The sequence below is a fragment of the Perca fluviatilis genome, chromosome 4, assembly GCF_010015445.1.
Source record: "Perca fluviatilis chromosome 4, GENO_Pfluv_1.0, whole genome shotgun sequence".
In the NCBI taxonomy this organism is placed as follows: domain Eukaryota; kingdom Metazoa; phylum Chordata; class Actinopteri; order Perciformes; family Percidae; genus Perca; species Perca fluviatilis.
Window position 1 is genome coordinate 20,910,619 of NC_053115.1, and position 20,205 is coordinate 20,930,823.

The following is a 20,205-nucleotide window of genomic DNA, read 5'->3' on the forward strand; positions in this document are numbered from 1 at the left end:
TTGGTGTTGTTTGTCAGTATGAGTCCAGTAATAACGACCATGAGGACAGGCTGCCTACAGTAATCTGATGGCCATACATACATTTGTCCTCAAATTCATTACACACACATACAGTAGACCACAATGTTTATTCAGAGCTGTTGTGATTTGAAAAACAACCTAAATGTATAGCTAATACTGGAGGCCTAAACTGACAATTTGAGCTGGATGGTTGAGCTTACAGTAGGCCTATTGTTTCCCTGCAGAGGACAGAAGCATATTGCGTTTGTTTTTGGAGGTGTAAGTTATTTGTATTCGTTTTACGGTTCATGTCTCTTTGGTTCGTTGGTTTAAGCCTTTTAACAATTTTCTTAGTTTAGTTAAAGGGTCATCATATAATAAATGGGGTCAACGTGGATCTGGTATAATAAAACCGGGGGGGTGGGGTCATACTTAACCGACATGTGTGCTGTTATTGGTGGGCTATCCCCCTTTCAAAGACGGTGCTCCATTAGTCTCGCATTGCCAGACATATCTCCACAACCCTGCGTTGTCTTTAAAAGGTGGATAGAGGGACGCAGCCTGGCAACCCTCCTCCAGTCAGAATCTCATTGCAGAGCGTGCCAGTTGTTGCTGCTGGAAGTTACACACTGAAGCGTTAGCGTCTTTTGCACTTAACAGTAGCATAACTGCAAGCTAATCATGGCAGGCAAGAGGGCGTTAGTGATCCTGTCTAAAGGTGCAGAGGAGATGGAAACTGTTATTCCTGTGGACATCATGCGTAGAGCTGGGGTTTGTTTACTTGTTGTATGCTAGCAGTAACGTTAGCTATCTAGCTAATTATGCCACTGATCAACTTAACGTTAACGTTAGTTTAGCCAACTAGCTGAGTTTATACTAATGTTAGCCACCCCACAACTGCCTTGTTAAGACATAACTGTTACTGTCATTGTGATAACGATGGAAATCAAAGAGTTGAGCAATGAGCTAAGTTAACGTTAACATAAGTGAGTCTGCTAACTAACAGGAGCAATAAGTTAACAAACCGTACTAACACTATTTCTCCGTTCAGTTTTGATTTTTGCTAGAATTGTATAAGCTATTTAACTGTTAACGCACTCACAACCTTTAAAGTGAGTGCAGACAGAGGCCAAGTTAAATGTCAAAGTCCAACGACATTACACTTCTCCGCCATTTATAGCCTTCAAAATTAAAGTCCCCATCCATCAGCAATACTAGTCTCGCATTGCCCCTGACCTATCTCCAGGAGCATGGCCTGGCTACACCAACTAGCTAGCTATCTATTCTAGGATAGGAGGGAAATGCTCGGGCTTGTTTGTATTTCTTTAAAGAGTCTAGCTCGGCGCTAAGCTCCGGATAGTTCTGGACAGAGCCAGAGATGGAAGATTTCTTTTTACTAGGATGGCGAAGGCATGACCCGCCCTACCCTGCCTCTGATTGGCTTACCTTGGCATTCTTACCCCAGAGCCTCCCCAAGAACGAGCCTCCCACGCCTAGTGCCTAAACCTGACCAATCCAACCTACGAAGGTAACGATTACTAGCCAATCAGAGGCAGAGTAGGGCGGGTCATGCCTTCGCTATCCTAGGAAACGCATATTGCCCTTGTTAATATAATACATCCAAAAATAGATAGTGGATCTAGCGGAAGCGATGGGCTTTATTATCTCAGCAATGTCCATCCGTTGAGCCATGTCGTGCCTTTATGCTAATGCTGTACTTTTTACATTACCTTCCCAAACCTTTAGATTGCAGTGACAGTTGCAGGATTGACTGGTAAAGAGCCAGTACAGTGCAGCAGAAACGTTGTCATCTGTCCTGATGCTAGCCTGGAGGAGGCCAGCGCACAGGTTGGGCTCAGCATCTATCTACTAACATATTTAGTATTTTGTAATGTATATTTTGAATGTTGAATTGAACTTTGTGACGTTTTGCACATTCATTGGACAACATTTTGCACAGTCCTGCACTCTTGATTTTTGCACTGTATTTATGGTTATATGTACCAAAACACCAAGAAAAATTCTTTGTGCAAACCTACCTGGCAATAAACCTGTTTGTGATTCTTAAGTGTGCTACAATATCAAACCTTGTTTCACTTTATCTTTAATGGTTTGTCACCCAGGGCCCATACGATGTGGTGCTTCTGCCAGGAGGAATGCCAGGGGCCCAGAATCTGGCAGAGGTGAGAAATACTCTGACTGCCTGTAAATGGCTTAGGCTACATTTTAAACATAACATTTTAAATATTTCAGTAAAACATTAAATACTTGTGACTAAATAAGAAGCGAACAAAGGTAAAGGTTAAAAAGGAAAAATACATCCCTGTTTAACTTGTTAATAGTTTAACACTCAAAAACTCAGCTCACCTGCCTCTTCAAGACTGTGTGAGTGTGGTTTGGTCAGATTTGATTGACAGTTGCCCAGAAACAGATTCTGATTCCAATTTGGCTAAATCCTGATTGGTTCATGGAAGTATCTTGTCTCGCATTGTCAGACTTATCTGCACAGCGCTGTGGAGTAAGGTCTGGCTCCTCCACACATACGTTGCAGGATAGGAGAAAAAAATGCTCTGGGTTGTTTGCATTTCTTTAAACCAATCACAATCGTCTTGGGCGGAGCTAAAAGCTGGACTCAGCAACCATGGCTCTGCAAAATCTTCCCGCTTTAAACAAGTGAAAAGAGCCCAGAGAAAAACAGAAACATCGATGTGAAATAACAAAAACTGTTCCAACTTTGGGGGAAGATTTTGTATTCATAGGACACCATTCATCACAGTAAGAAGCTGATTGAGAAAATGTGTTTTGCGGGCCGTTAACTTGAGGGCCTTACTAGCATTGATTGACGAAAATGATTGACTTAATCTCTATTATTCTCTATCCCAAAAGGGCTGGCATACAGGAATGACTGCTCACTCTTTTAGTGTTCTCAAAAAGTAAAAGTTATTTGATATTATGAAATTCAATATTTTCAAACTAATTTGATAGATGAGATGAGTAAGCCCTGACTGCACTACGCAGATCGAGGAGTGGCTCAACGTGGGTGGAGCTAAACATTTGACTCCGCCCACTTGCCCAAGAGCAACCGAAGAGGAAGAATGTGTGTCTGAGGGAAAACACAGGACTTTCACCTCTTAATACATCCATGCTTTCACCCCAGAGACTGGAGCTCATTTCCCGCAAGTCACGTTTGCTTTCCCCATTGTTGTTTTCCTTCACCCAACCGTCCATTGCTGTCTCACATCCCCCAGAGACCGGGGCTCGTTTCCCGCAAGTCGCGTCCCCCAGAGACCGGGGCTCGTTTCCCGCAAGTCGCGTCCCCCAGAGACCGGGGCTCGTTTCCCGCGATTCCCGTCCTCCAGAGACCGTGGCTCGTTTCCCGCGATTCGATTTATTATAATAATTTTTTTATAATTAAAATATCATTATTTACTATATATATATATATATATATATATATATATATATATATATATATATATATATATATATATATATATATATATATATATATATATATATAATCGCAGTCCGTAGGTGCTGCATTGACATTTGAGAATGTGCTGCCTGATTTCCGCCACCAGATGGCGCCCGCGCGGAGTCAAACGTGGGGTGGAGTCAAATGTTTAGCTCCGCCCACATTTAGCCCGACCCCGATCTGCGTACTGCAGTCAGGTGCAATTGGATGAGATCAGGCAAAAACCATGTTTAGTTAAAAATATTGCTCCTGATTTTGATTAATAAATATGTGGTTGTATTGAAACAATGATGGGTTATTTTTTATGTTTAAAACATTGCCAGTTTGTTCCAATGATTATACCACAGTCAGCATATACACTGTACAATCACATGGCCTGCAAATGACTCACTGTGCATCTGGTTTCCATGCTGTCTTGCAGTCTCCTGCTGTGAAGGAGGTGCTGAAGGATCAAGATGGCAGAAAAGGCCTCATTGCAGCCATCTGTGCAGGTACAGTTTATGAAAACAAACCAAAGTCATAATTATACAGTACCAGCCTCTAATAGTTATGCCTTTTCTATGGGTTAAGGTTTTGCTTTATTTCCTTTGTGGTGCAGGGAATTAATTAGCTCGAAGATCCATTTCCAAAGAAAATTCCCACACATACTTGTCACCTCTGCATTGGTACCAGGTGACAAGTGTGAGTTTTATATAACCCTAACCTGCAAAGCAAAAGTGAGTGACACGTTTAAAAATATCATGACCTCAAATGTGACCATCATGTTGGTGCTTTCATTCAAATAGATTTAAATTACCCAACCTATACAGTGCAGTGTATTCTGATGCTTGCAGTAATAGAGCAATACATGTACTCACAGTCGTTTTCCATATCAAATAAAACCAGTTTGACAATCCAGTGATATAAATAATAAGCCATGCACTATGCTATCATGAGATCTGCAAACATGTGTAACTAGGAACAACACTAAATGTAATACATTGTGGTTTAAAACCTACCAAGCTAATGTTGTGCCAGTAAATGGGATTTGGATTGGCTTGCAAATAGAATCTTGGACAGAAAAAATGTGCAGTTTTTATATGCACATGTCAATGGATTCCGATTTTGGTATTTTAGTAACTGGATGTGCTCTTGAAAGGGCTTATACCATAACCACATTTTGAAAAATATGCAGTTAACAAATATTGAAAAACATGCTTTATTAATTTGTGTGTGACCCCTTTTTGGCATTTGGAATGAAAGAGAGGGTTAGATTAATAACTGTCCGTGAGTGAACCTACAAGCGCTGACATTTTATTTGACAGCCTCCGTATGCATAGAAAGGACACTGGAAGGACATTTTGAATAGGGACGGGGGCCAATGCAGCCAAGTGGATTGAAGGGTGTCCTAGAAAATGACTGAAATCCTCACAGGAATATACAGTTTAATGAACCTGCCAGCAAGAGGGCCAGTTGCAAGACTTATTATTCTGCCCTAACATGAAAATGATTATCTCGACATGTGAAAAAAAGTCAGTTCAAAAAGGATTTGATTGAAAACCAGAACAATGAGTGTTTAAAAAAAAAAAAAAAAAAAGAACTAGCAGGATAAGTCTAACATTGTATATTTCTCTGTTTTCAAGCTAATATTTGTTACATGTATGTCTAAAAAACATGGATACATTATTTTTAAAGATTCCTCAAGAGGAAGATGGCCATCATCACCCTTCTCTCCACGTCTGCCTCTCTGTCTGACTGGTTCTCAGAAGGTCTCTCTCTCCCAGACTGGCGTCCTCTGGGTGGGGACTTGCTGTAACAGGAGTAGCCTGGCTTTAACTGGCAGTCTGCCGTTCTGCCAGGGGAAAGTGTAATCTTTAGACTGCATTGGAAGGCAGCCAAGGAGCATAATCAATAACTTTCTATTTATTAACAGTTTTTGGATGAGCTCACTGCAGTGGTAGGACGTTGCCAAAGTTAATGCAGCAGCAGTCAATGTCTTCAGCCTCTCCTTTTTTTTTTTTTCTCTCTCTCTTAAATGTGGTGCAGTCTTTGGAGAGAGGCTGAAACTGTATACTGTATGTGTGTATTCTTAGAAACAATGGCGCTGTTGAGGACACCTTTAGAACATAATGTTGTTTACTAACTGCAATTGCTAATGTAAATGCAGCATTTTCTGTATTTTGATTTAGTGTTTAGTTAGAGCAACGTGATTTGAGGGTACAGTATTTTACACTTCTTTTACTCCGTTTTAAACTGCATCAACTGGATTGACACAAGCAACAGAAGAAGTGTCACTTTATCACAGGAAGCCGTTAAATGAACCTTACGGTTTTGCTCTTCTGCAGGTCCCACTGCTCTTCTGGCACATGGCATTGGGTACGGCAGCACAGTCACTACACATCCTGCCATGAAGGAGAAGATGATGGCTGGAGGTAAAAAAACACTTCATGCAAACAAACGTGTGAAAAAACTGTTAAATGTACAGCTAGTGACTCTAACATTTGCAGCTCTAACTCAGAACAGGACGACTTGTAATTATTTGTAAAAGGCAGTAGATGGTGCTGTCCTAGCTCTTTCTGGCATATCATGTCACTATGCAGTAGAGTAGAGCACACCACCCATCTGAAAGCAGATGCAAGAATTTGGCAGAACCTACTAGAACTGGGTCAGTTAAAATGGTGATAGATTATCTGTACCTAAGTGCATATATTACAGTGTGATGTCTGGTGTGGCTTTCAATCTGTAGCTTAAAGCTTTCATATTGTGATCATCCTTATGGTTTTGCTCTTTGTCTTTTTTTAGACCACTATAAATATTCAGAGGCTCGAGTACAGAAGGATGGACATTACATCACCAGCCGTGGGCCAGGAACCAGTTTCGAGTTTGCCCTGACGATTGTAGAGGAACTTATGGGGGCTGAGGTTGCAGCTCAAGTCAAGGCTCCTCTCGTTATGAAAGACTGACTGTAGCCGTGTTCACTTACATCCTGCAAGCAGCACCTCCCTCTATACAAGACTTGCACTACTGAGACAGCTAATCCAATGTAGCTGGCACAAAGGGTCAAAGTCAAGTGACAAATCATTCTCCCCAGGGGGGGACATACCGTAAAGATGTTTCTGTTCTGACAGGTTATTGTCTTCCTTGGTTGACTACGAATGGCACCCATTTGTTTTTTAACAAAGAAACAAAATATGGACCCACAGGCTTTCCAAATTAAATTAAATTTATTTTGTCACATTGTAGTTTTTCCACAAGTTGCTCATTGTTTTTGACAGCTTTTATTGTTTCACTTGACATTAAATATTAATGGGATAAAACGGTGTATGTCTTACTCCACGTATCATTATAAACCGGAGGTCACTGTGACTTGTTTTCACATGTCGGCAATTGTTGACACCTAAATATAAGTTGCATGCACTGTGATTGGATCTTAGCGGCGTATTCCACCAGGTACAGATGCGCCGCGGTTTTGTTCCTTTCTGGCCGTTTCTGTGACGCTCTGAGTCGCGAAATTCAGTGCTAGAACCATACTGTCTATGGCTAGAACCATGGATGTATTAAGAGAACGAACGCGGGAAGCAGAATCCGAATAGATTGACATGTGGTCTGGCCAATGAGAAGCTTCGCCCCGGCTGCAGTTGTATTCTAATTGACGAACGGCAGCTCGCCCGCAGCTAGCAGGGCGGGGCTCTGGTGCAGCGCGTGGTAGTTGTGTCAAAGCAACAAAATCCAGAGGGTCTTCACAGTGAAAAACGAAGAGAAGGATTTCGGCGAAGGTAAGAGCATGTGTGCTTTCTCCAGTGAGTGTTGTGCGGGTTATCTTCACTCTACCGACGGTGATGTTATTCCGAAATAGCATTCATGTCTGCTAATTTATGTTGACAGAACAGTTTACGCGACGTTAATCACGGTAACTAGCTACTGATGGTGTCAAAATGAACATAACATTGTAACGGGAATAACACGACAGCAACACATACAAGTTAGCTAGCTACATGATGAGGAATCATTTTTGTTAGCTGTGATTATCCTGCTGATTGTGCTGAATTGTGAGCCTGAGCCTCAACTTCGTTGTAATCCATGGCATAATGGATTGGCATCAGCGTCTCAAATCAAATATACTAATGTTAGCCTGAGGTAACGTTTACATAATCACAATGAAAAGACGCGTTTAGGACTGAGTACACACTAGTAAAACCACTTGGAACACCGTATCTTTAACGTTGAGAGATCGTTCCGCATATGCGACCCGATGTGGAGACGTCAGTTCCAGAAGCTCTCTATCATCAGCAGCAGCTGCAGTCAGGCTGTGCTGCATACACTCACTGTAGCTAACAAAGTGCGGCAGAGGCCAGGTTATTTACTCCATCAATCAGAAACATCACTGTGACAACAATGAAAAAGCGCTGTCAAACACGTGCAACTAACTAAATACGAAAACTTGAAAGATCTTTTTGTGCATGCAATGTAATTTAAAAACCCGACCACGTGAAATGTCATAATGCTGAAGTTAAGGTCACGCTGCTATAGCTGTCATTATTTGAATGATTTATCCTCACAAGACATGGACAGTCGTGTTTTTCATTAATCTAAGCAGAGCATAGCAATTGCATTACCGTTGAGAGATCTTCATCGACACGTCAATATTGTGCTCTCTTTTGCGTTTGAGCCCTTATAACAGGAAATACCAGAGGTTTTACCATCACCTCTTTCTCTTAACAGAGACAGGAAACAGAGAAAGTTCTTTCTCTGGTAGACTGCATTTTCAGTTGCTGGGAAACCGCCTCTTAGTCATGTATGCAGAACCACTGCAAGTCAGGGTTATTCTAAAATAAGAGGGCAAATCAAAATCCCATTTCCAACTGGTATGAAATCTAATCTGAGTGATCTGATCACAAGTTCTAAGTAGAGTAGCTCTAAGTAGAGGTGGGAGTGCATCCAGGACGCATTGAGATCTGATTACTCTGACCACATTGGTAAATGGTTTAGGTAGGGCTGGGCGATACGGAGAAAATCAAATATCACAATGTTTTTGACCAAATACCTCGATATTGATACCGCAACAATATTGTAGTGTTGACTGCATGCTTTCACAAAATATTTACACTATGAGATTTTTGATAAATAATCATCAGTAATGTGGATATAATGACCAAGTGGGTAAAGACAAATAATAGAACAGTTACAACAGTCTGGTAAGTTCAGAAAATGACAGCACTTTACTGTAATGTAGCCTTTTAAAACCAGGAAAAGACAACACTTATGCAATATGATATCCAAAACCTAAGACGATATCTAGCCTCATATCACGATATCGATATAATATCGATATATTGCCCAGCTCTAGTTTTAGGCCACTTGACCAAATTCTTTTAGCAGTGAATATAGTACGCCTACTCAACTGTGAGCGGAACTACATACTCATTCAAAGTCATTTTCTCATGTCACAAAACAACAGACATGACTGAGAGTGAATCTTGTGTTTTGGATCTGTCCGTTTTTTTTTTTTTTTCCTGTGCTGCCTGCTCTTATGTCCCCGACGCTGTGTCCCGTGGTTTCCTTGAAAAAGGCAGCCACTGGTAGACAATTTCCTTATTTTTAGTTTCATGAAACATCCCCGAATTCACGAATATGTAGGATATTACTACAGACATTCCTGCTCTTATTCCACAACGTATGCGAATTGCCAGCATCGACAGTATATAATTATTATTAGATTGCCAGACAGCGCTGAAGGAAGCAGTCAAAGCAGTGGTTGTAAAACGGTAGAACGGTTTCATTTCATTCAAATTTTTCACAATAAAAGTCCCGTTTTTTTTTGTTTTTTTTTTAAAGCAGCAAAATAAGGAAATGGGTACTCGTCAACAGTTATCTAACGCGACTCCTATAAGCGAACATGAAATGATATATGTAGAAACTAAACTTCAAACCACAGAGATTTTTTTTTTTAGAAACTGAGGGGCGCCTGGGTAGCTCGCCTGGTAGAGCAGGCGCCCATATACAGAGGTTCACTCCTCGACGCAGTGGCCGCGGGTTCGACTCCGACCTGCGGCCCTTTGCTGCATGTCATTTTCTCTCTCTCTCTCTCTCTCTCTCTCTCTCTCTCTCTCTCTCTTTCATGTCTTCAGCTGTCCTATATAAATAAAGGCCTAAAAAAAAGTCTTTAAGAGAGCTGAGAGCTAAACACACTGACGGTGTGTCTCATTTCGGATACTTTCGTCAGTATACTTGCATGTAATACGCTGTATGTACTCACTTGTGTAGTGCGTACATTTCAACAGGTTAATGTTGTCTCAAATCGCTCATGGCCGTTATGCACTGACCGGAAATGGCAATCCAGAGTGGTGTGCGACACCAAGGGTAGCGCTTCCTCTGTCTCCACCGCTCTCCCCATAGGAAAAAAATGGCAGTTTCACCGCAAATCATGTGTATGTGGCTTTACGTGTACGGGGGGACGGCAGAGAGACATCCACTCTGCGGTTCAATTCAGTTAACGGGGATAGCATTGCCGATAAAGTGGTTGCAACTGTGGTTACTTTGCAAAACCCCACACAGACAACGCTGCAGTTGCAGGCTCGGCGCAATATAATAGCTCTGAGACACGCTATATGTGCTCCAGTAACAAAGACAGAAAGACAACAAATTAAAACTAACAAAGTTCATGGGAGCTACTGCCTGCCGCATTTGCAAAAAACAAGTTTAAAAATACCCTAATGTTAGGTTGTTTGCACACTTGTTGCTAAAATATGGAGTTGTATTCCTATCTTTATTCAAAAGCGCATTCTTTCAATTTGAGAGCATTTCTCACTGATATGATGTTCAGATTTTGTAATAATTTCCCTCAAAACCTTGCTCTCACACTCAAATAGTCACTGCACGTGCCTGGATTTGCTCTGCTTGTGCTCAAACTTTCTGCTTGGACTCAGATATGTTGTTGCTTGGATAGATTTCCTGCTCGCAGCTTTGGCCCTTCTCCTCTCAATCAGACAACTTCTGCTCGCTTGCAAATCTTCTCCTCTCGGATCTCTCCTGTGCCCTTGGATTTTTTTTGTGTTACAATCATAGCTAGGTGTAGTGTTGACCAATTAAATGATCCATGCCCCGTTGAGGGTACGTTCACTTTAGAACGTCTGTTGCGGACGGCTGCTCTGTAACAGAATTTATTGATTTACCCCCGCTGTCCATTGCTTTATTATTATTATTATTATTATTATTATTATTATTATTATTATTATTATTATTATATGTCAACAATGTGCACAGAATGGTCGACGCTCTTTCACCTGCACCCATCAGGAAACAGGAGAAAGCTTTGAAGTGGGACATATCATGTCCACAACTACGAAGGTGAGTAACATAAATTAAGTACATAGCATATGGTGCTTTGTACTTAACTTTGTACTTTTTATTGTTTAGCTAGATTGAACGACATATGACGGATAGTATGTGTGTATTTAATGAACCCACTTTGTGTTTTTTCCTCGTTTGGTTAACCATGTCCCTGGGGATTTGGCTAATTTCAGACATGTTGGAGCCAATAGTAAAACCTAAACCGTAATATAACTGAAAAAACAAAATAAACTGGATTGTTTGTGTCAGTTTTTGCATCACTGTTGTCAGTTTAGAATTTAGTCTTCATTCCTTCTTATAACATTAGTATAAAAATAATAAAATTCATGTCAGTCTGTATAGAAAGTTGTAAGTACAATTTAACTACTATAATAAAACACTATTTAAAATGGCAGTTATTTATTTTTACCCTAATGAAATTAATACAAAGCAAACTGAATAGAAAAGAACAAGTATTTTGTTTCGGTTTCTCTTCTTCCAGGTGTGACTTTAGTACCCCTGTGGAGCTGCATCACAGCTGTGTGCATGGACCAGTGTTGTACAACCACACTATTGTGTTGTTCCAGTCAGTAAATTACTCCCAACTCAAAATCCCATGGGTTCCCCCTGTACTCACCTGTGTGCAGAGGGCAGGCAGCAGTGGCATAAACCAAGAACGTTTGATAATAATGTAATTGTAATTCAAATACTGAAACTACTACACACACATCATGTTACATACACGTATCATTTCTTTATCTTGCTTAAATTCACAGGGTGCACAACAAGGCCCGGGAGAGAAAATGACTGTGATGTCCACAAAACCAAAGCAGAGAAGGTAAGGTAAGATAGTAATGATGTTAAAGAAAGCTATGTACACCTAATATATTATGTGTTGTTTTCTATGACTTTGTCTTAAATAGGAGCACACTATACAAAGACAACAGTGGAGAGTTGCTGGATCTGTCTGTCCTCAAAGTGCCAGAGATCTACAAAGACTTCACCCGTTCTGCACCATCACCTGCATAATCCAAGTGATAACAGAGAGAATAAACTGTGTTCTCTGCTTACATGAATAGGTGCCTGTAATGTCAGCTGACATATACAATCAATTCAATAAATGTTGATAAGTATCACTGATATTTCTTAAATCATTGTAGATTTTCAGAGCAATAACATACATATTATTAAAGCCATGTTCATATTTTGCAACAAATTAAATGTTCTGTAACCTTTTTATAAAAAAAAGTACAATTAAATTTACCAGAGCCATCACTTGCAGGTTGTTAAATGGCTTTAATTTACCTTTTTAACAATGAGTAATTCATAACAAACTGCACAATATTTGACACAAAACCTAAAAAGCGTATGGTGCTCCTGTGAAGCAGTACACTTTGCCTGTAGGATTTACTGTAGCAGGAACATTGATATTGGCAAACGGATGACCCAGGTACAGGTGAGTTTGTGAGCAGGGTTATGATATGAACTAAAATAAAGATAAGTGTAGTGTTCACAAGAGAGATACTTCAGGTGTTGCAACACAAATTAAGAGTAATTCAATTAAATAGGAGGTATATACAACTAGTAGAAGATAAATTAACTATACAAGCGCAATTAAGGTAAAGTTATGAGGTAGTAGCAAGCATAAAGTGACGTATTATCAATAGCAGGGAGTCAAGTCAACAGTGTACACCAGAATAATATATATATATATATATATATATATATATATATATATATATATATATATATATACATATACTGTGATTAAGTAATGATACTTAGTGTTGTCTGTAGCCTACTTATATAACAAAACAGAAAAATAATCTAGTGTATGGAGAACAACCGAGTCCCATATGACCCCAAGAGACTTTAAGTGCAGCTGTTAATGATGTTCACTACAAACAAAACTTGCAGATGGTTGTAGTCTGTAGCCAGCCGTACAGTAGGTAGATCTGGAGCAGCAGGGGGACTTGTAGCTTTCATGGGTTGGTGATAAGACACTGTGCTGCGATGATGCAGCACCTCAACAGTGGTCGAGCCCTTCAGCCCCAACTGGAAGAAAAGAAAGTAAAGGAAAAAAAAAATACTTGTTTTTTCTGTTCAGTTTGCTTTGTATTAATAAAAAAAAAACTGCTATTTAAGAAATTGAGCCAATAAGAAAGTATATAATTTCTAGATCTGTATTTTATTATAGTGGTGAAATTGTAGTTAACATTACGTTTTATACTGACCGATATGAATCCCTTATTTTCCGACTAATGTTATATGAAGGAATGAAGACTAAATTCTGATGAACAACACATAACATTGATGCAAAAACTGACACAAACAATCCAATTTCTTGTGTTCTTTTAAGTTATATTATGGTTTAGGTTTAACTATTGTCTCTAACATGAAATTAGCCAAATCCCCAGGGACATGGCTAGTGCCATATGCTATGTGCTTAATTTATGTTACTCACCCTCGTAGTTGTGGACATAAATTATGTCCCACTTCAAAGCTTTCTCCCATTTCCTGATGGGTGCAGGTGAAAGAGCGTAGACCATCCTGTGCACATTGTTGACATCTACTACTACTACTACTACTACTACTACTACTAATAATAATAATAATAATAATAATAATAATAATAATAATAATAATAATAATAATAATAAAGCAATGGACAGCGGGGGTAAATCAATAATCTCGGGTACAGAGCAGCCGTCCGCTAACAGACGTTCTAAAGTGAATGCACCCTCAACGGGGCATGGATCATTTCATTGGTCAACACTACACTTAGCATTCTATTTGTTGGAGAATTTTGGTAGGATTGTAACACAAAAAATCCAAGAGCACAGGAGAGATCTGAGAGGAGAAGATTTGCAAGCGTGCAGAATCGGTCTGAGTGCGAGGAGAAGGGCCAAAGCTGCAAGCAGGAAATCTATCCAGTCAAACATATCTGAGTCCAAGCAGAAAGTTTGCACACAAGCAGAGCAAATCCAGGCGCGTGCAGTGACTATTTGAGTGTGAGAGCAAGGTTTTGAGGGAAATTATTACAAAATCTGAACGTAATATCAGTGAGAAATGCTCTCAAATTGAAAGAATGTGCTCTTGAATAAACATAGGAATATAACTCCATACTAAAAACATTTTACAGTTCGCACACATGTATTTTTAGTTGCAAATGCGAGTGAAACAATCGCAATACAGAGCCCTGGGACTACCGACCTACTATGGGTAAACTATAATTATGTACATATTTATTTGCATATAGAGCAGGGAAGTAAGATCCGATCACAAGTGGTCACTCAAGACACATTTGGAGACCCCTTCTGCTGCCGGGTGGGAACACATGTACTTAGAGCTGTCCACTTGTGATCGGATCACTTAGATCAGATTTTTGTACCAGGTGGAAATGCGGCCCAGGTGGCTTTTTTTTAATTGTACAACCAAGTGAGCCATCCAAGACTGCGAGGCCCTGTCCCATGACAGTGCATCAAGAGAGCATTGTTTACTGTTGAAATCACATCAAAATCCAAATCTACAAAATCATGAATGTATGACTGTTACCTCTGGGTACTCTGTGAAAAGATTTTGGCTAGTTGTTTGCCCAATGACAGTCTTCAACATTTCAGATGGGGCAATACCTGTCATGTTGAGGCAACATCACTACATTGTGTGCCTGAGTTGATATGTTTTATTTATGTTTTTCGAAATGAAGTACTAACCGTTGCCACTCCCTGGAAGACAAACTTTAATGGTGTCTTGATGACCTGTTTATAGCACACCCTCATTAATGCTATGTTTTTCAGTTGGATATTTCTGGAACGCTAGCATTTTGCGCTGTTGCACATAACATGTTAGAATTATTCTGCTTGAGCAGCTGTACAGTAAAGAGCTTGAGGCTTGACTCCCTATTTCTGGATGGGGCAGAGGAGGGAATGGCGGGGGGAGGTGAAGGCTGAAGTCACTGTGACTGAGTCATTGGTTTAGCTAATGATGCAATTAGAGAGCTGCACTTTGCATCTCCTGATTAGATCCGCCCCTTGCACTGGCCTGCAGACAACAAAGACAGAATTTGTTTGCCTGAGTCACTTTGGCAAATGCATTTTGAAAGGTAAGACAATTTACAAACAATTAGGATTTTTTTTGTGTCAACATTTCATCAGCAACGAATGGATAGATTTGTCGATCTCTGGCACTTCACCTAAAATAGAATCTAAATTATAGCTATTGGTTATAGTAGAATTTGGAACCACTATTAGGTCAGTGATTACGATACTTAACCTACAATAAAATAGACATTTTATGCCAAATTGGGCTTGAAACTTTGCATGATTAACTCTTTCAACATATTCACTCAATGTCTACATTAGCATAATGAAACAGAATCACAACATCTAGTCATGAAACTGATACGCAAAAAAGTGACTTTGTGAATGATGCTGTTCAATTTTGGTATTGCTGCCTAAGGTATTTAAGTAGACGGGGAGGAAACTTTAGACTTTAAACTGATCAGTATGAGTGTATTTGTCTTCAGCAACAATTTTACCCCAGTTAATTACTCGGGTGGGGGGGGGGGACTTGTTTGCCAGAGACATTGTTTAGCAAAAAGTACACACTTAATTTGTGTTAGTTTATTTTTAGAAGAGAATATGACATGGTGATTTCATAGATACTTTAGACTTTTATCTAGAACATTTTTAAATGCGAAGGTTAATGAGAAATGCTGAACTCGGCTGTCCAAAGTTACACTTATAATTCTGTTATTAGGTTATCTGCACTTCTCTTGCAATTAGTGTTTCCATAAACAGAATATGTCTGCAGGGCTTTATGTGGGGACAAGTAGGCCTATATACAAGCTTTAAATCTTCATAAATATACAAGTATATTTTTATGTATTGGTAATGGCCATAAATGGATCGGTATTAGCACCGACTTCATTAAAGTAATCATTCAAAAGTCAACGATGCACATGACACTTTCTGCATTTTATTCTGTTTGTCCGTAGGTCAGGTACAATTAGCAGAAGTAAGAAGGTCTGATCTGACGTATAAAAGAGGACCCTAAACCAAAACAGGAAGATTATTACCTTAATCAGCTTGTTTGTTGTCTGGAATAACTGTCAAAGTGCTTCTCTGCTGTATGTTATTAAAGGTAAGCAAATACACACACGAGTGCAGATGCTGTGCAGTCCCATGGTGATCTGCTAGCTGTGCAGCATCAACTGTTTGCTAAAGTTCCTTCAGTCCTGGAATAATTGTAATCAATCATACACTGTGTTGTAAAGAAAAAATGATCCACTTGGGATCCACACACATTTTTTTTTTTTTTAAAGCTGAAGCCAGTATTTGCTGCTTTCCTATCCTGCCGACGTACTGTATTTCTGCAGTCTGGTGGGACTTCTGCATAGTACTGTTTAACATTAAGTTATTTTGAGGATTTTTGCTGTGTATCTAGGTAAAATTTCTATGGCATAACCACTATGAACTTCAGATTTGATATGTGAGACTAGCCCAAGGCTTTTCCCTTCCATGTCTTTAGATTATCTGTGTATTAATATTAAAGCTGCAGTGGGAAGAAAGCAAAAAATGCCAGATTTGAAGTACAGTGAGATATTTTCCTGCAGCTCTCCCTCTACCCTCTCTGTCGCACGGGCAATGCATGCTCAGAACAGCCAATAGGAATTCTCTCTCTCTCTCTCTCTCTCTCTCTCTCTCTCTCTCTCTCTCTCTCTCTCTCTCTCTCTCTCTCTCTCTCTCTCTCTCTCTCTGTGTGAAATGACCTGTGATTGACCAAAGTCTCCTGTGATGGACATATTTTCTGAAGTCTGAATACAGAGCCAAGAGGAGGTGCAGAAGTCTAGTTTTCTTTTAGACCACTTAAATTACAATATGCTGAAAGATTATTATGGAATTCTTGCCCAACGCCAAAATTATAGCAATATCACCTTCTTCTGTTGTCAGTCTGAAACATCAGTCAATACTGTACTGCTTTACACTCAGGAGCTGATCCAGGATTGTGTGTCTTTTTGTATTTTACAATAAGTCACAAACTAATTCCTCAGAGCTTGTAATTTTGTGTACTTAATGCCTGTCACTTGCTGTGTTCTCTCTGGCAATTCCAGTGAGACCGTGCAGAGACTGTAGTACTAAAAGCCTAATGGTCTTCTCCTCAGCATCAGCAATACCCAGTGGACCTGAGAATCAACTCCATATCAGGCAAAAGTGTATGCCACTGCATGTATGCGGTTGTGTTAAGTGTTGTATGTAGATTGATAATAATTTGCAAGCTTATTCTGTTTTGTCTATTACTGGTTGTCTTCATATTTGTAGAGGTACAACAATAAAATCATGTAAATATTACAACAACAATTTGGCATTAATTGCTTAAAAATTGTGTTATAAAATGTCACATATTCTACAACAATAACCATGACAAGTACTAGCCAACTTTCAATGGATAAAGTCAACATCTAACATTTTGCACATTTCAAAAAATGTGTGATTCACATGAGTGTGTGATTCGGTTCTGCTACTGGTAGGAGTGTGAGGGTCAGCATCTTGCATGAAAGCTTTCTCGGATTCACCTGCTGTACAGACTGATCTCATGAAATGGTGTATGTATGACACGCCAATTCGTATGCCATTATTGGCGTGTTATAAAGACGCATACTCGCTTTTTAGCGTGTTTATCAATGCTGTTTGGCCTCCATTGACTTACATTACCTTGCGTTTGCATGTGACTTTACACTGTAGGGAAAATCCGCGTAGGGAGGTTGGTTGGGGCGGCAGATGGGTAAAACACAGGACGTTCACCCAGGAGAGCGTGGATCATGTCCCACGTGTGGCATTTCCTGGCTCTCTTGTTTGTGTAAAGCCAACCCCGTTTTTCTTTCCTAAACCCAACTGGTTCTTCTTTTCCTAAACTCAACCTTAGCTTTCCTCTCGCGATAACACGTTCTCACGATAACACGTTGTTCTCGTGATAATACATTCTCGTGATAACACGGCAAGAAAGCGATAACACGCCACGTGGCGTGTATGTTTACGTCCGCTGTATACAGTGTAGACATACAAACGGATAGCTCAAAATGCGTACAGATAACACGCCACTTGGCTTAAGAAAGTTGGCGTGTATGTTTATGCAAAGTCACGATACCACGTTGTGCTGTAGAACAAATGCAATTGTGTTAAATCAATTTAAGTTAAAGTATATTCTTCTCATCTCCTTGAATGATTGTAGACTTTGGAAAAGTAGTATGTAGCAATAAATCAGGCAATTCTGATGGGTCAGGATAAAGACCCTGCAGGTTGGCTTGGACCATTTCAATTGGTCTTTATTATCTTTCTGTTCACACCTTGACCTGGATCAGGCATAGTTGAGTGTAGAGAGAGGAAGGATGGAGGTTGATGTACGTGTTTGTGATGAAATTACATTTTGGTATCCTTTTGGGGCCTCAACACATACCTCGCAATAGCATCAGGAAGGTATGGGTTACACGTAATAGCTTGGTTGTTTCTTAAACCTTCCAGATGGTATTGAGGAGGGCAACCACTCACGCACCTGGCATGATCACAGGAGGATCACCGTTCCCTTATGCAACTGTCTGGCAAAGCTCCAGCAGTGTTTCACCTATAATTGCACAAGCCTGGCGGGTCGCCAGGCCAACGGCAACCCCTGCCAGTCCAGAAAGTGTTTTCCCTATATTCATACGGCAGCGGTGTAGGCTACTGTGAACTGCAGCAACGCACTGCCTAGAGTCCATTAACGAGGCAACTGTCTGTGGTTAGTTCACATGTCTATAATAACAGCAGGACAGTTGAGTGTGTTATTGTCGGTAGTCTAACGGGTACAAATGGGCTCGGTAGTGAGGTTTGGTTCCGTTCTCCGCCACCTGACCCATTCGCCAGCGCCAGGCTAAAGAAGTCAACCTAGGGAAACCACTACTCCAGAGTGTCACACAGACTACAGTCTTATGACATTAAGCATAGGTACCACAGAGCCAACCCTCAACTATTTAGTATGAACATGGAGTCATAGGTAGGACATTTTGGAAGGCGATGATTGGGAGTGTGTTTACTGTTGTCTGTAGAACTATGGAAACAGTGGATGTTAGCGGTGTTCCTAGTCATGTGCAGTTTTTTTTCTATGTTGGCCACCAGTTACAGATGGTGCAACATTTGTTACCCAGCATCATTTTATCTATTTCATACAAGGCAACAATAAATGCTTGTATTTATTTTGAATGGACATGGTGTGGTTTGCCTTCAACTCTAGGAAACTCTTAAAGTCTAGTTATTATTGTGAGTGTGGGTGAAGATCTCTTGCTGTGGCCTCATCAGACTGTCTGGCAGACGCCCCGCCATGCTTGGTGTCATAATTGGAGAGGAGCGACTCGAGCTGTGGAGCCATAGTCTGGCTCGAAGCAGAAGCTGGAGATGCCGTGACTGAGTTTGAGCTCATAGAGAAAGGCCAGGGACAGTGGTGCGCAACAGTGAAGCTGTAGCTGTCCCCTCAGGCTCTGTGCAACACACACACACACACACACACACACACACACACACACACACACACACACACACACACACACACACACACACACACACACACACACACACACACACACACACACACGGCAAGTCCATTAATACAGATCTAAAGGAAACTGAATCTGAACACCCTACTTACAATAAAGTAAAAAGAAAGATCACATCTAAGAATTGTATTTCTTGGAAGTAGAAGTACTTTGAAATCACTTACCACAAACTAGGCAGATAATGAAAAATGTGCAATTTTTCATTACCGTAATATATATATACATACACATTTTGCTGAAAATGTTTGCAAACAACCAGGCACATCATCATTACTGCATACTATGTCACACATGAGTTGAGATAAATTACTGTTTTCTTTGCTGACTGTGTTTAATTATATAAGTTCAGACTGGCTGTGCTCCTAATGGCTTGAAAAATTTAAAACTACTACACCTTTCAATTGTCTTGTCTAAGCACTGACTCATCTATACACTGATACCATAGTGCTAAATATTTCCTTTGGCTCAAGCTGTCTGAGACACATGATGCAACTTGGGCTGTGTTCCAGTCGAAGGCGTCATCTCCGAGCCCAACTACCTGCTCAGCCACCTGTTCGGTTATCTGATGCCCAAAGCAATTACTAAAAACCAAATTTGAACAAATCTGGAATTCCCTGCACTCTTCACCATCAACCTTCTAGCAGCACTAGGTGCAGCTAGGGTTGCTAATAACCACAATGACACAAATGCCAAAAAACGGGACATACATTTATCTTCACTTTAATTCCTGCCCAACACACTCTTTACTTTGCTTTTACACTTAAATCTATGAGTAGTGAGGTAGTTGGTTTCATAAATGTTGTTTAAACATCAATAACATTAAGTACTAAGTGTCTTT

At 40.2% G+C, this 20,205-nt stretch overlaps 2 protein-coding genes across 3 annotated transcripts in view; both read left to right on the top strand.

Annotated features, from left to right (window-relative positions):
- The first annotated feature begins 557 nt into the window (after positions 1–557).
- Positions 558–6,775, top strand: park7 (parkinson protein 7). Its single transcript, XM_039799158.1, has 6 exons — positions 558–771; positions 1,747–1,848; positions 2,124–2,183; positions 3,897–3,966; positions 5,800–5,886; positions 6,257–6,775. Exons 1-6 carry the CDS (start codon positions 682–684, stop codon positions 6,415–6,417), a joined length of 570 nt encoding a protein of 189 aa, XP_039655092.1. The 5' UTR covers positions 558–681; the 3' UTR covers positions 6,418–6,775.
- A 341-nt stretch (positions 6,776–7,116) lies between these two features.
- The window catches only part of kcnab2a (potassium voltage-gated channel, shaker-related subfamily, beta member 2 a), a 100,528-nt gene continuing 87,439 nt past the window's right edge, over positions 7,117–20,205 (top strand). Inside the window, exon 1 of one of the 2 annotated variants that reach the window (XM_039799153.1) lies at positions 7,117–7,230. The gene's annotated coding sequence lies outside the window, so the exon portion shown is untranslated. Of the gene's footprint in view, positions 7,231–15,798; positions 15,926–20,205 lie in introns of those variants that run through there. The other variant, XM_039799155.1, reaches the window with a different exon arrangement.

Excerpts from the sequence above, each read along its gene's own strand:
- park7 (XM_039799158.1), top strand. The coding sequence starts at position 682 with ATGGCAGGCAAGAGGGCGTTAGTGATCCTGTCTAAAGGTGCAGAGGAG. Across the intron at positions 772-1,746 it reads ACATCATGCGTAGAGCTGGG|ATTGCAGTGACAGTTGCAGG; the intron begins GTTTGTTTACTT and ends CCAAACCTTTAG. Across the intron at positions 3,967-5,799 it reads CATTGCAGCCATCTGTGCAG|GTCCCACTGCTCTTCTGGCA; the intron begins GTACAGTTTATG and ends GCTCTTCTGCAG.